The following is a 12,999-nucleotide window of genomic DNA, read 5'->3' on the forward strand; positions in this document are numbered from 1 at the left end:
CGTTACTATGTACCCCCTCTCACAACCACCGTGCATCGTTACTATGTACCCCCTCTCACAACCACCGTGCATCGTTACTATGTACCCCCCCTCACAACCACCGTGCATCGTTACTATGTACCCCCCCTCACAACCACCGTGCATCGTTACTATGTACCCCCTCTCACAACCACCGTGCATCGTTACTATGTACCCCTCTCTCACAACCACCGTGCATCGTTACTATGTACCCCCTCTCACACCCGCAGTGCATCGTTACTATGTACCCCTCTCACAACCACCGTGCATCGTTACTATGTACCCCCTCTCACAACCACCGTGCATCGTTACTATGTACCCCCTCTCATAACCACCGTGCATCGTTACTATGTACCCCCCTCTCACACCCGCAGTGCATCGTTACTATGTACCCCCCCTCACAACCACCGTGCATCGTTACTATGTACCCCTCTCTCACAACCACCGTGCATCGTTACTATGTACCCCCTCTCACAACCACCGTGCATCGTTACTATGTACCCCCTCTCACAACCACCGTGCATCGTTACTATGTACCCCTCTCTCACAACCACCGTGCATCGTTACTATGTACCCCCTCTCACAACCACCGTGCATCGTTACTATGTACCCCCTCTCACAACCACCGTGCATCGTTACTATGTACCCCTCTCTCACAACCACCGTGCATCGTTACTATGTACCCCTCTCTCACAACCACCGTGCATCGTTACTATGTACCCCCTCTCACACCCGCAGTGCATCGTTACTATGTACCCCCTCTCACACCCGCAGTGCATCGTTACTATGTACCCCCCCTCACAACCACCGTGCATCGTTACTATGTACCCCCCCTCACAACCACCGTGCATCGTTACTATGTACCCCCTCTCACAACCACCGTGCATCGTTACTATGTACCCCCCCTCACAACCACCGTGCATCGTTACTATGTACCCCCTCTCACAACCACCGTGCATCGTTACTATGTACCCCTCTCTCACAACCACCGTGCATCGTTACTATGTACCCCCCCTCACAACCACCGTGCATCGTTACTATGTACCCCCTCTCACAACCACCGTGCATCGTTACTATGTACCCCTCTCTCACAACCACCGTGCATCGTTACTATGTACCCCCCCTCACAACCACCGTGCATCGTTACTATGTACCCCCCCTCACAACCACCGTGCATCGTTACTATGTACCCCCTCTCACAACCGCCGTGCATCGTTACTATGTACCCCTCTCTCACAACCACCGTGCATCGTTACTATGTACCCCCCCTCACAACCACCGTGCATCGTTACTATGTACCCCCTCTCACAACCACCGTGCATCGTTACTATGTACCCCTCTCTCACAACCACCGTGCATCGTTACTATGTACCCCCTCTCACACCCGCAGTGCATCGTTACTATGTACCCCCTCTCACAACCACCGTGCATCGTTACTATGTACCCCCTCTCACAACCACCGTGCATCGTTACTATGTACCCCTCTCTCACAACCACCGTGCATCGTTACTATGTACCCCCTCTCACAACCACCGTGCATCGTTACTATGTACCCCCTCTCACACCCGCAGTGCATCGTTACTATGTACCCCCCCTCACAACCACCGTGCATCGTTACTATGTACCCCCTCTCACACCCGCAGTGCATCGTTACTATGTACCCCCCCTCACAACCACCGTGCATCGTTACTATGTACCCCCCCTCACAACCACCGTGCATCGTTACTATGTACCCCCTCTCACAACCACCGTGCATCGTTACTATGTACCCCCCTCTCACAACCACCGTGCAAATGGAGGCACAGAAGGAGAGGGTCTGCCCGGGGCAATACCCCTGACAACCAAGAGAAGCAGGGTCTGAACCCAGGCGCTGTGGCCCCCGGGCCCGAGCTCTGAGCCACCGGCTGCACAGCTCCCCTTACAGAGTCCCCTGGGTTATCGTCCCCCTTCCGCCATCACTCGCTCCTCTGTCCGCAGCAGCTTCTTCCCCCACCACTCGCCTAACGCCTTTTAAAAGGTCCCCACTCACTACTAACTGTCCAATCCACAGGCCGCGTGTGAAGCTTCCTGTGTCCCGACCTCCCTGCAGGACCCGCCTCCCCTGATGCTTAAGGCCCTGAACCCACTGCCAGCAGCTCCTGGGCACGGTGGCGTGGCCAGAGCGACTGCGATCCGAGGCCCCCTACAGGGCAGTGTGGGAACTACTGCAGGCACCCCCCCCCCCCCAAACACGAGGTTACAGCAGAGCTCTGTCCTTGGTCCTTACTCCGCTCTTCCCAGCAGGCCGTCTCCGTGAACGTGAACGTGAACGTGAACGCGTCCACAGCTACCGAAGGAGCCCGATTCCTTCCTCAGGAACAGACGGCTACCTTCACTAGACTGCTCCTTTACCGGCAAGCCCCCCCCCCGGGGCACCCCCAATGCAGTGCTTTCAGAACCCAACGTGTCACCTCCTTGGGGAGTCTCCTCCCCCATCAGGCAGTCCCTGCGCAGGGGGCAGTGGCCACCCCATCCAGCCTGGCCCCGAGAGAAGCACAGGTACTCACTCGACATCATTCCCTTTCCTCCTCCTTTTTTTACGCCCCCCAAAGCCCGCCCCCAGCCTCCGCTGCCACTGCCGGAGCCCGGGCGGTCGGCGACGTCACGTTCCACATGGCGGGAAAACTCCCTCGTGCCTGTTAGAGACACGGCACGCCAAGAGTGACAGGGCCGGACCCTGAGCCCGACTCCCCTCCAGGGGGGAGACGAGAGCCCCACGCTCTGTGCACGAGCTGCCTTCCAGAGCACCCCTCTGGCGGTGCCCCGCAGCCCCCCCCCGGGCGCCAGTGAAAGTGAGTGCACCCCGCCTTACCAAGTCTGAGTCTGTGGTCAGCTCACCTCTCGTGACAGTGTCATTTGCTCAGTCACTCATTCGACAAAAGTATAATCTTGGTGTGAATGCCATTGAGTGTTCTCATAGATTTAGCAATTACAGCCCCCACCCCAAACACCTAGCACACCCCGCGGGCACCCCGGGCAGGGCCACGCAAGTCCCTCTCAGAATCTCCCAGAGGCCACACCCTGTGGCCGACACTCCCAGACCAGCAGGGACAGAGTGCGCGCCGTCCCCGAGACTCCCGGGGTCCAGCTGGTATCCCCGACCCCGCAGCCACCGCCGTTCAGCCTCACTGCACGGGGCCCAGGGACACTGGGCACGGCACCCCTCCCGCCGGCTCCCTCCCGCCGGCTCGTGAGCACTCTGGCCAGCGCAGAACGCAGCCCGCACAGTCAGCTGCGAAACAACTGAAACGGTAACCACGGCACAAGCAACGGAGCATTAGAAATGGTGCTTAGATAAACACAAGTTCAAGGGGAAGCGGCCCTTCTGAGTCTGAAACCTGGGTCGCTCCCGTTTCGGTGAGAACGTGGTGTGGGGTCTACTCCCCAGCGCGTTTCGGCGCCTCTCCCGCAAACACCGGCACTTTACCGGAAACGGCCACCAGACCCGGTGCTGGCGGGGACGCTGGGACGGGACCTCGGAGGGCGCACGGCAACACGCGCCGTGGCCGGTCTTTCCGGGCCCCCTCTCGCCTGGAGACAAGGACGCCGACCGTGGCACGGATAAACCCCACGGAGCCACTCGTCACCGGCTGCCAGGACTTTCCGATGATGATGACTTCTGAATGTGTCTCATGAACACACATATTACGTTGTGCTCCTAAATGTCTCTGGTCTTTTCAGTTGCCCAAAAGACCTTCATGTTACCCTGGGGACACAGCTAGCCTGAATGAAAAATCAAGTGCACAGCAGAGCCTTACACGGTCATAATTCAGGTGAAAAAAGACTTACATTCCATTCAGTACAAACTCAGTGAATCAACAGGTGAGTCAGTTACTTTAAGTTTTAACATTTCTAAACAATTATCAGAAAAAATATTTCATATTTGAAATTTTAAACTTAATATCACTTTCTCCTTCATCAATTATAAAATAACGAACACTAACAGGCGACGGCAGTGGCAAGGGCCACCCTGAGCCCGAAGCAGGCACCGGGGAGCCGCACTCTGAGGCTGAGTGAGGGTGCCGGACCCACTCCCCGGACGCCGTGGAGCAGCCCCCGCAGGGCGACGTAAAGGGCGCCGCGACTCCGGCTGCGCTAAGGTCTGCAGGCGGGAGCCCCTTCTCCAGAGGCTGGGGGGTGCTTGTGAGGGGGCGGGGGAGGCGGGAGATGTCTGGGGGGTCCCAGGTAATCACGGCGGTCCTTGTGAGGGGAAGGGGCGGAGGGGCAGAGAACTCGAGGTCATGGACGCGGGGCCAGAGAGAGGGAGCCTTGAAGAGGCCGCACTTCCGTCTTGGAAGACGAAGAAAGAGGCCGCACACCCAGGCAGGCAGAAACCAGAAAAGGGAAGGAGACAGCCTCTCCAAAGAGCCTCCAGAGGGAACACAGCGCTTCCAAAGCCTCAGCGTCGGGATTCCGACCTCCAGGGCTGCATGGTGACGCAGCTGCGCTGTCTACCCAGGAACCTCCCTGGCGGCCCTGCAGCCCGCAGGCGAGGCGAGGGACTGGGGCGCCTGGGCGGCGGCGCCGGCCGCAGCGCCGCTCTCCGAGGGTGGGCGGCGGAAGCCAGCGTCCCCACCCGCAGACGAGCGGACAAACGAAACGCGGTCTCGGCACACCGCGGAACGCTATTCGGCCACACGTGCCACAACACGGATGACCTTGACCCCGTCATGCTGAGTGAAGCGAGTCAGCCACAGAGAGACAAGTCCGCACGGCCCACTCACATAAACACCCAGAACAGGCAAACGCAGAGACAGCCAGTGCACGGGGCGCCGCCACACGTGGGGGGAAGGGAGGGAGGGTGTCGCTGCTCCCCCGGGGGCCGAGGCCCCGTCCGAAGGACTACGGCGTTATGAGCGACGTCACGGCCACTCCCCTTCCCGGACGGGACACCTGTTGAGAGGACACCGATCCGGCAAACGCTCCGGTCGCCCGCTGCGCTCCCTCCAGACCTTGGGCCGCCTGAGCTGCCCCGGGGGCCGTCTAACCCGACGGGCGAGGCGGGCGGCACCTCCCTCCTTCCGCCCACGCCCGGCCCTCAGCTCGCGTCTCTGCCCTTCTGGGTGTCCACTTCAGTCCGGCCCTGAAAGGTAGCAGCGTCCAAACGCACCCCCCCCCCACGCCCCCCCCCCCCCCCGAGGCCCCAGGCAGTGTGCAGCACGAACACGTCTGGTCCACGCCCCTTGTCGGTGAGACGCGCAACGGTGCTTCCCTCGTGGGAGCTTGAACAGCCGCGGCGCGCGTCACGAAGCGGCGGCCACGCACGGCCGCAGACTCCCGCGAGCGGGAAGGGCCGCCCTCCTCAGGACTGGCACGCCTGCCTTCCCTGCAGACGGCCCCCAGCGGCCGAGGGGCCGTGGGAAGGAGGAGGAGATCTAACGTGTGAGCCAGGCCCCACCCTCCTGCTCCCCCCCTCCCTCCTCGGCGTCCTCTCCTCGGCTCATCTCACCGTCCGCTCCCCAGTTTGATAGAGCAGGCCATCTCCGTCCACGTCAGAGCCAGCCCCCACCCCCCACCCCGTGCCTCTGACCCCAGCCCCTCGGCCCACGCTGGTTCCACCCGCTGTCTCTCCTTCCTCAGTCTCCACCTCCCAGGCCTCCTTCCTCCCGGCCCACAAACGCGCCCCGCCTCAGAGACGCACCGCCCCGAGCTTCCCTCCGCTGCTCCCACACTGCCCTGGCCGCCCTGACCCCACCACCTGGGGTCCGTCCGGGCCCCTGTGGCCGCTGGCTCTCCAGAGACTGACGGCGTCTCTGATGACACAAGTCCACCACGTGGCACACGGGACAAGCACCCACTGAACACGTGCACCAACAACCCCACGCGGCAGACGACAAAGTAACAACACAGTTTTCACTGATTCACAATATGGTTCTCCTTAAAATACCAAAAATCAAAATTATTTCTCCAGAAATGTTTAGAATTGTAGTAGTCTATACAAAAGTATTAACATATTCTTGACAGTAAAACAATCTGCACGCCTGCTTGTTATAGTTTTAAATAAGCCAATTTGTAATATCTGAGTAATTTCACACCTGATACACCAAACGGTAATTTAACGCAGAAACTGGAACCCAGACGGATTCTGATGTCCTGAGCTACTAAAGTGGCGTCAGCGGGAGACGCTAAGGACAGCCGAGAAACGGACATGGAGGTGCCAGCTGCTCTCCGTGGAACGCAGAGGCCCCCAGCAGGGAAGCATCTAGAATTTACGGAGGTCGCTCGAGCCTTGGTGGGCAGACGGCGTGTGGCACCTCGCCAGGCCGTCGCACTGGCGGCAGCTGGCAGAGAAGCAGCGCATGCTTCCACGCCGGCCGGCAGGGGACCACGGACGCCCCGCCCCGCCGGTGCTGGGGTCGGGGAGCGCCGTTGGAGAGCACGCCGTCCCCAGCCGGAGACGGGGCTCCAGAGACAGCCACAGGGAGGCTCCTGAAGGGACACCCCAGCTCCGTGGTGGGAGTGGCTCCGCCACGTGTTTCACGTGGAAACAGGGCAAGGAACTCATGAGACGGCGTCAGCAGGGGCTCCGGCCAGAATGCGCGGTCTCGTCTCATCGCAGTTCAAGGAGAAAGCCCGGGCAGGGGGCCCCAACGTCCCAGTTCCTGGAATCCTGACGCCTCACTGGCAGGGCAGGCACAGAGCTGCCCTGCGACCCGGGAGCACAGGGAGCACGGACGAGTGCACGCCGGGAGGGCCCCTCGGTGTGGGAGGGGCCCAGGAAGTGGGCGGAGCCCTGGGCCCGAGGCAGTGCGCGTTCCTGGCGTCCCCCTGTCCCTCTGAGAGCATTCCTTGTCCCTTAGGTACACGTATCTCCTCTTTGCAGGTGCCTTTTAGGCCCGGGGCGCTGCCCTCCCCCTGGGCATCCTACTGGGACCCACTGGCCAGCCTCTGCCTGCGAACAAGGCCCACACCGAGGCTGGGTGGCCAGACCCTGAGCCACACAACCACGAAAGACGGCGCCCAAGCAGGACCGAGAAACGACAGAAAGGAGGCGGCTGCCAACAGTTCAGATGACAGCACGTGGCCCTTCCCCACTCAGGAGGGGCACAGGAGTGTCACCGAGAGGGACAGGCACCCTCCGGAGACGGAGGGACTAGCGAGCGCCCCGGCACGGGGCCGTCTGGGACGAAAGCCGTGCAGGCCAGAAGCCGCTGGCCCGGCTCGACCGGTCTGCTCCCAACTAGGGGGCTGCGTGGCCAGCGGTGCGGAGACCAGCTTCCGAGTGGCTCTCCCCTCCCGCCCCTGGAGTCGGGCCTGCTGGAACGACAGGCACCGAGGCCCCAGCCCCTGCACCTGGGCAGCCTGGCCGACTTCAGAAACTGCCCGTCCCTGTGTCTCCCTGCCCTGCCCCCGCGGCTGAGCACTCTGGCTTCCGCCGCACCCGGAGCTGCTCCCGCCGGCCGACACCGGGTCCCCGCGAGCAGCGATGACACCGGGTCCCGTGGCCTCTGAGCCCCTCGCGCAGCGATGAACGTGGGCCTTGGGCTCGCCCTGCCCCCGGGGACTGAGCCCTCCTCTCCTGGGAAGCCGGTTTTCCCGTTTACTTGTTAGCTCCCGCCCGGGAGAGGGTCAAACCAAGTGTCACTGTACAGAAAATGGCCCCGCCGTCGGGCGTGCGAGAGACAGGGCTCTAACCAGGTGCAGACACCACGGCGGCGTCAGCGTGACTCCCTCGGAGCGTGGGGGGTAAGGGTCACTGTTCCGGCCACACGGTGGCAAGGGCAACTTTCCGCTAGACGGTCAGCGTGCGGCGCACACGTGCCTCACGCTTCCTCCTCGGTGCTCGCGGCGACCTCAGGAACACGCCGCCCCGCCGCGCGGCCGCGTGAACGAGCCTCGGAAAGACCGGAGCTGCCGACACCACACGGCTCGTGAGCAGCGCCGCCATCGTTCTCCCCAGACCTGGCCCCCCACCCCCCAGGACAAGGCCCTGAGTGCTCCACGCTTCGCTGACCAGCGGCGGCCGGAAGACGAGCGTCTGCAGGGAGGGCGGGCGGCAGAGACAGCCCGGGCCCCGCAGCACGGGACGCCCGTTCCTCCGCCCGGCGCTCACCCGGGCCTGTGCACACGCGCCGCCGAGCCCGGCCGGGCGGGAAGCACCCCCCTCCCACCCCGCGCCGCCTCCAGGGAAGGGTGTGCCCGGGGGGCGTCTTACCTGTGCTGCTGTCCCCGCTCTCCAGAGGCGCTTTACCGTTTTCTGACGGATTGTTCATTCTCGAGTCTGCGATAAACCAGAGAAGAATAGAGTTTTAAAAAATTGAGGATGTGGCCGAGGAAAGGTCTGAGAAAACCGACGGATGTCACAGCCCCCCGGGCTGAGTGAGGGGGCGGAGTCAGCGCGAAAACGCCGGAGGGTCGCGCGTCCCCGACCCTGCAGGGACCCACGCGCACGCAGTCTAAGTCACGCCAAGGCTCTCCGAGGAAGACGGCAGGAGTCTACCCTGAAGAGTCTGTAACGGTGCCCGATGCACGGGGAGCGGGTGCTTCACAACACACACACACAGAATACGCTAAAGGAACAGAACCCCTCACAAGGAAAGCACGCCACTGCCAAATGGAGCTTCTCCTCCCACGAGCAGAGAGTTTGTGCCCACGCCGGAACAGCCCCCGGCAGCCCCGGCAGCAGACGGACGGCACGCTCGGCGGGGGCCGCACGGCACAGCCGCGGGACGAGTCTGCAGCCGACTCCGGCCCCCAACCAACTCGCGCGCGTCCGAGCGGCGCGCCAGGCTCTCGGCCCGTCACGGAGCGGCGCGCGCTGCGGCACAGGGCGTGGCGGACACAGCTAGTGCTGCCAGGACCGAGAGGCGGCCGCTCGCGGCCGCCCCGCTCACGAACGGTGCTGCCCTCCTGTCCCGGAGGAACCCGCTGGCGGGCTCCTGCCGTTCAGCGTGTCTGTCTCCCGCAGACGTCCGAAGTCAGAAGTGTTTACCGGGCGGTGGCAGGTACCCCAGGAGGCAGGCCACAGACGAGCGCGGGCCTGCCCTTCCTCCGCCCCCCCCGGGGGTGCGCACGTCACACGCACACCTCCTTCCAGCCCCCGCAGGCCCGGCTCAGCACGCTCGCCCGTGAGGCGACCCGGTCCGCTCTCCGGCCCGCCCGCCCCTTCCCACCAGGCGAGGAGCCACTGGACCACTGGGCGGTAGAGAACGAACACTTTAACTGGGTTGTAGTTGATCTTCTGACCGAAGAACACGTTCTGTCATCTGATCAATGTCTAAACGGGGAATCAAAACGGTCCCGAGTCCCGCCCACGCCGTCGCCACGGCATCATCCCGCGCACGAGGGACGAGAGTGCTGCGGGAGGCAGCCCCCTCCGTGAACCGCGCGCCCGCCCGGAGGCCGTGGGCCCGCCACCGACACGGCCTGTCAGACGGAGGCCAGTCCGGGGGGCTCACGCGGCCCCGCCACAGTCGGGTCTGCTCTTCGGGGCCCACAGGGCTCGGCCTGTCCCGGCTTCGGTCACGACTGAGGGCCGCTCTGCAACTGCCTTCCCCGCACTGTCCAGAAAAATGCAAATCTCCTCGGAGAGCAACCGAGGTTGGAAAGAAGCAGGTGCGCGGCTTAGAGAGAATCAGCTCTCTGAGTGACGCAGCCGGGCCTCGCGGAAGTCGGCGGAGACCGCGGCAGGCGCGGCGGAAGGCGCCTCCTTCCCACGGGCCCCAGCACGGCGGGCGAAGGGCGGGCCGGCCGACGCCCGCTGAGGAAGACGGCCGTTTTCTGCACGTATGAAATGAAGCAGGCATAACTCCTACTGAGCGTGAACCTAGCCGTGTACAATTCACACCCTAATGTTCACACCCATGCGTTCAAGGTTGTGTCACAGGTATCCCGTACGAATCTTCTAAGGACTTTCTAGCACTATGGGAAGGCTGTTTAAACACTCATTGTTACCTAAAAAAATAGATGTAATTTCTAATTATAAAACATAATACTAAAAGTGTTTCAAAATGGTATTTTCCTTTCCTTCCTCGAGTTCCCAACGCAGTAAATGTGCGAGTACAGACACGACGGTCTCTGCTGTGACGTGCTCCGGGCGCTCCGGACCGGCAGGGAGACAGACGCGCCTGAGACGCACCCGCAGCACCCGCTGCCCCCGGGCCGGGGCCTGCCGCCGGCGTGCTGGTCCGCTCACTCGCCTTCACGCGCTGCAGACCTCCCGCCGCCCTGGGTGCAGGCCACGCCTCCCCCCTACGACTGCAGACGCTGTCGGAATCGGGGTCATCGTTTGGGTCTCGCCTCGGCCGCTGCACAGGTGACGGGGAAGACGGCGTGCAGGAGGAAGTCGCCTGCGAAGGTCCGAAAGACAGCAGTGCTGGCGCTCCCGCCACCGAGCTGCCTCTCCCGGCGGCCACACCGGCCGAAGGGGCCGCCGCTCTGCTCGTGACAGACGGACCTTGACACAACCGACAGCCGCCGCGAGCCACCCTCTGTCTAAAACCAACGTGGCTCCGTGCAGCTTAAAGCTGAGTTAGCAAAGGCAGCTCACACAGCCCAGCCAGACGGTCCTCACCCCCACAGGCCTGTTGTTCAGTAGGAAAACCCTAAAGACAGTCTTTCCAGGACTTAGAATGGTTTTCCCAAAGAAGAGAAGTTAATTTTTGAAAAAGCAAAAGGCCAATATCAGTCAAATTCAGAAAGTCCTGCCTCCAGGGTCTGGAGCTCGACCCTCCGCCTGGTGGCGTTGCCGGGGCGGCCGCCCGGGGCGGCACCGCCAGGATGGGACCATCCTGCACCGGGCGCCTCACTCCCACCGGGCCCTCGGTTTTTGTATGACATTCGAGCCAAGTATGCAAAACATTTCATTAATATACATATTATTTAGATACGCTTTAGACCTTGTTTCGGAGCTAGAGTTTTCAGAACTATATGAAATGCTCTCAAAAGAAATTTCCAAGAAAAAAGAAAAAGCAAAAGTCTCCATTCAAGTTGAATTCTAAATCCACACTATTTACTGCTAACATCCTCTGAACCAGAAGAGCCGGTGGCAGGGAGGGACCGGCGCTTTGCAAATGCGCCCCCCCACCCCGCCCCATCCACCCCCCTCCCCCGCAGTGGCCTGTGCCGGTGGGTGTTTCCGCACAGCCAACCGCAGGGCCGCGGGTTCCACCCCACGGCCCGCCGGGGAGAGCCATGCGGCACCCACCTACCCACCTAGAGCAAAGGCACCGCAGTCCAGCATTGCCGGGAGTCTTCTAGGTTCACACAGTCCAGGGCGGGAAGGAACAGGTGGCGGTTTGGGTGGGGTCGGAAGGTGCCACTGTTTCTAACAAATCTGAGAGCATGAGGGTGGGAGGTGGGAGGTGGGAGGTGGATGGGGGAGAAGCAACTACTCCGGTCACACCACAGCCATCTTCAACTGAATACGGGAACTTCGGTTGCTCAGAGGAGTTTTAGTCTCTCCTACCAGCGAGGACTGACATTGTCAAGGCAACTGAAGCATGAAAAGTTCCCCTTTTTGTAATAAAATAGAAACAAAGATTGCAGCTGGCAGTTTCCATAATGAAGCTTAATCAGTATGCGCGTGATTAGGGCCCTATGCAAATCTCTCCTCGTTAGCACAGCAGCCAGCACTTTGAAGTCCACGAACAATTCATTTACAGAATACACTGAAAGCACTCCCTGCATAATTCAAATCATTGCATAAATATTTATCAGTCCATTTGCATATTAATTGGCAGTGCATGGAGAGAGAAATTATCTCCTGAGTGCCAGCATAATAATTAGGAGGATAAAATGAGATTTCTGCCAATGGCCTGGCTTCTCGGCCCTAACTTGTGATAGCGTGGCAGAGGGAGGGGGGACAGGAGACGGAGGTCTGTTAAAATGCCGCTGAAATGACACGTACAAATTAGGGACAACTCTACAGACTTAAGCACCTTTCATCTCATCCCTGCTGGCGACAATGACTTCGGTAACAAGGGGTCTGCGAGGACCTTTCCGCACAACCCACACAGTCCCGGGAAGCAACGAGCAAGGTGGAAGCGGGGCGCAGGGCGCAGCCGGCGCTGGCCCGCCGACGGGGACGCTTCCAAATCTGACGGGGACGCAGGGGAAGGCGCCCCCACCACAAGGCCACGGCACGGGTCCAGGGGCAGGGCGGGACCCACAGAACTGCCTCGGGAGAGGGCAGTCCCGGGCGCCCCTCTTTCCCCCCCACAGGCGAGGACGGACGAGGCTGGCTGAGCGGCCACGCGGGGCGTGCGGGGGCCTCCCCATCCCTCAGCCTGAGGTGCACGGCGGCCGGTCCCTCCCCAAGTCCTCAGAACGCGGGCCGTGCGAACTGCGGGACTGCTCGGTGTTTCAAGTGAACTCGACGTAACAGATGTGAACATACACGAGTACGTGAGTGTATGTGTAAAACCCTACTGAACAACACATCTATTCAACGTTGACTGAATTTACAAGGTAAAACATCGACCCCAACCCGACAACGGTCCACGTGAATCATTATGGGTGGCTCAGAGGGTGCACAGAACCACACGCAGTACACGTTGTTACCGCTTGTGAGAATAAGGACACGGTGCCCTGGCCGGCGTGGCTCGGCTGACTGGAGCACCACCCTAAGCACCAAAGGTTGTGGGTTCGATCCTCGGTCCAGGCACACGCCTGGCTTGTGGGTTCGACCCCCGGCTGGGGCGAGCACAGAAGGAAACGATCCCCGTTTCTCTCTCACACTGAGGTCTGTCTGTCTCTCCCCACACCCCGCGTCCTCCCTCCCTAAGATCAATGGAAGCATCCTTCTGTGAAAGTGTCCTCGGGCGAGGATAGGAAACAAGAAAACGAGGACACCGAACCGCAGAGAGCTGGGGCCCCCGAGCCTGTGTCACACAAGTGACACGCGCCGGACCAGAGAGCGGACCGGAGAGCGGACCTGGCCGACACGAGGGCCTGGCCCGGGGCCCCGCACCTGACTTGTGCGCTGTCTGCGGAGGGGCTCGG

General features: G+C 61.4%; 1 protein-coding gene across 3 annotated transcripts in view; it reads right to left on the reverse strand.

Moving 5' to 3' along the window:
- POU2F1 (POU class 2 homeobox 1) overlaps positions 1-12,999 on the reverse strand; it is a 97,619-nt gene that overhangs the window by 31,942 nt on the left and 52,678 nt on the right. For 2 of the 3 annotated variants that reach the window (XM_036015115.1, XM_036015114.1), the window contains exon 2: positions 8,213-8,278. In XM_036015115.1, the coding sequence (XP_035871008.1) occupies positions 8,213-8,278 (66 nt within the window). Of the gene's footprint in view, positions 1-8,212; positions 8,279-11,211; positions 11,487-12,999 lie in introns of those variants that run through there. The other variant, XM_028530684.2, reaches the window with a different exon arrangement.

The sequence above is a fragment of the Phyllostomus discolor genome, chromosome 14, assembly GCF_004126475.2.
Source record: "Phyllostomus discolor isolate MPI-MPIP mPhyDis1 chromosome 14, mPhyDis1.pri.v3, whole genome shotgun sequence".
NCBI lineage: Eukaryota > Metazoa > Chordata > Mammalia > Chiroptera > Phyllostomidae > Phyllostomus > Phyllostomus discolor.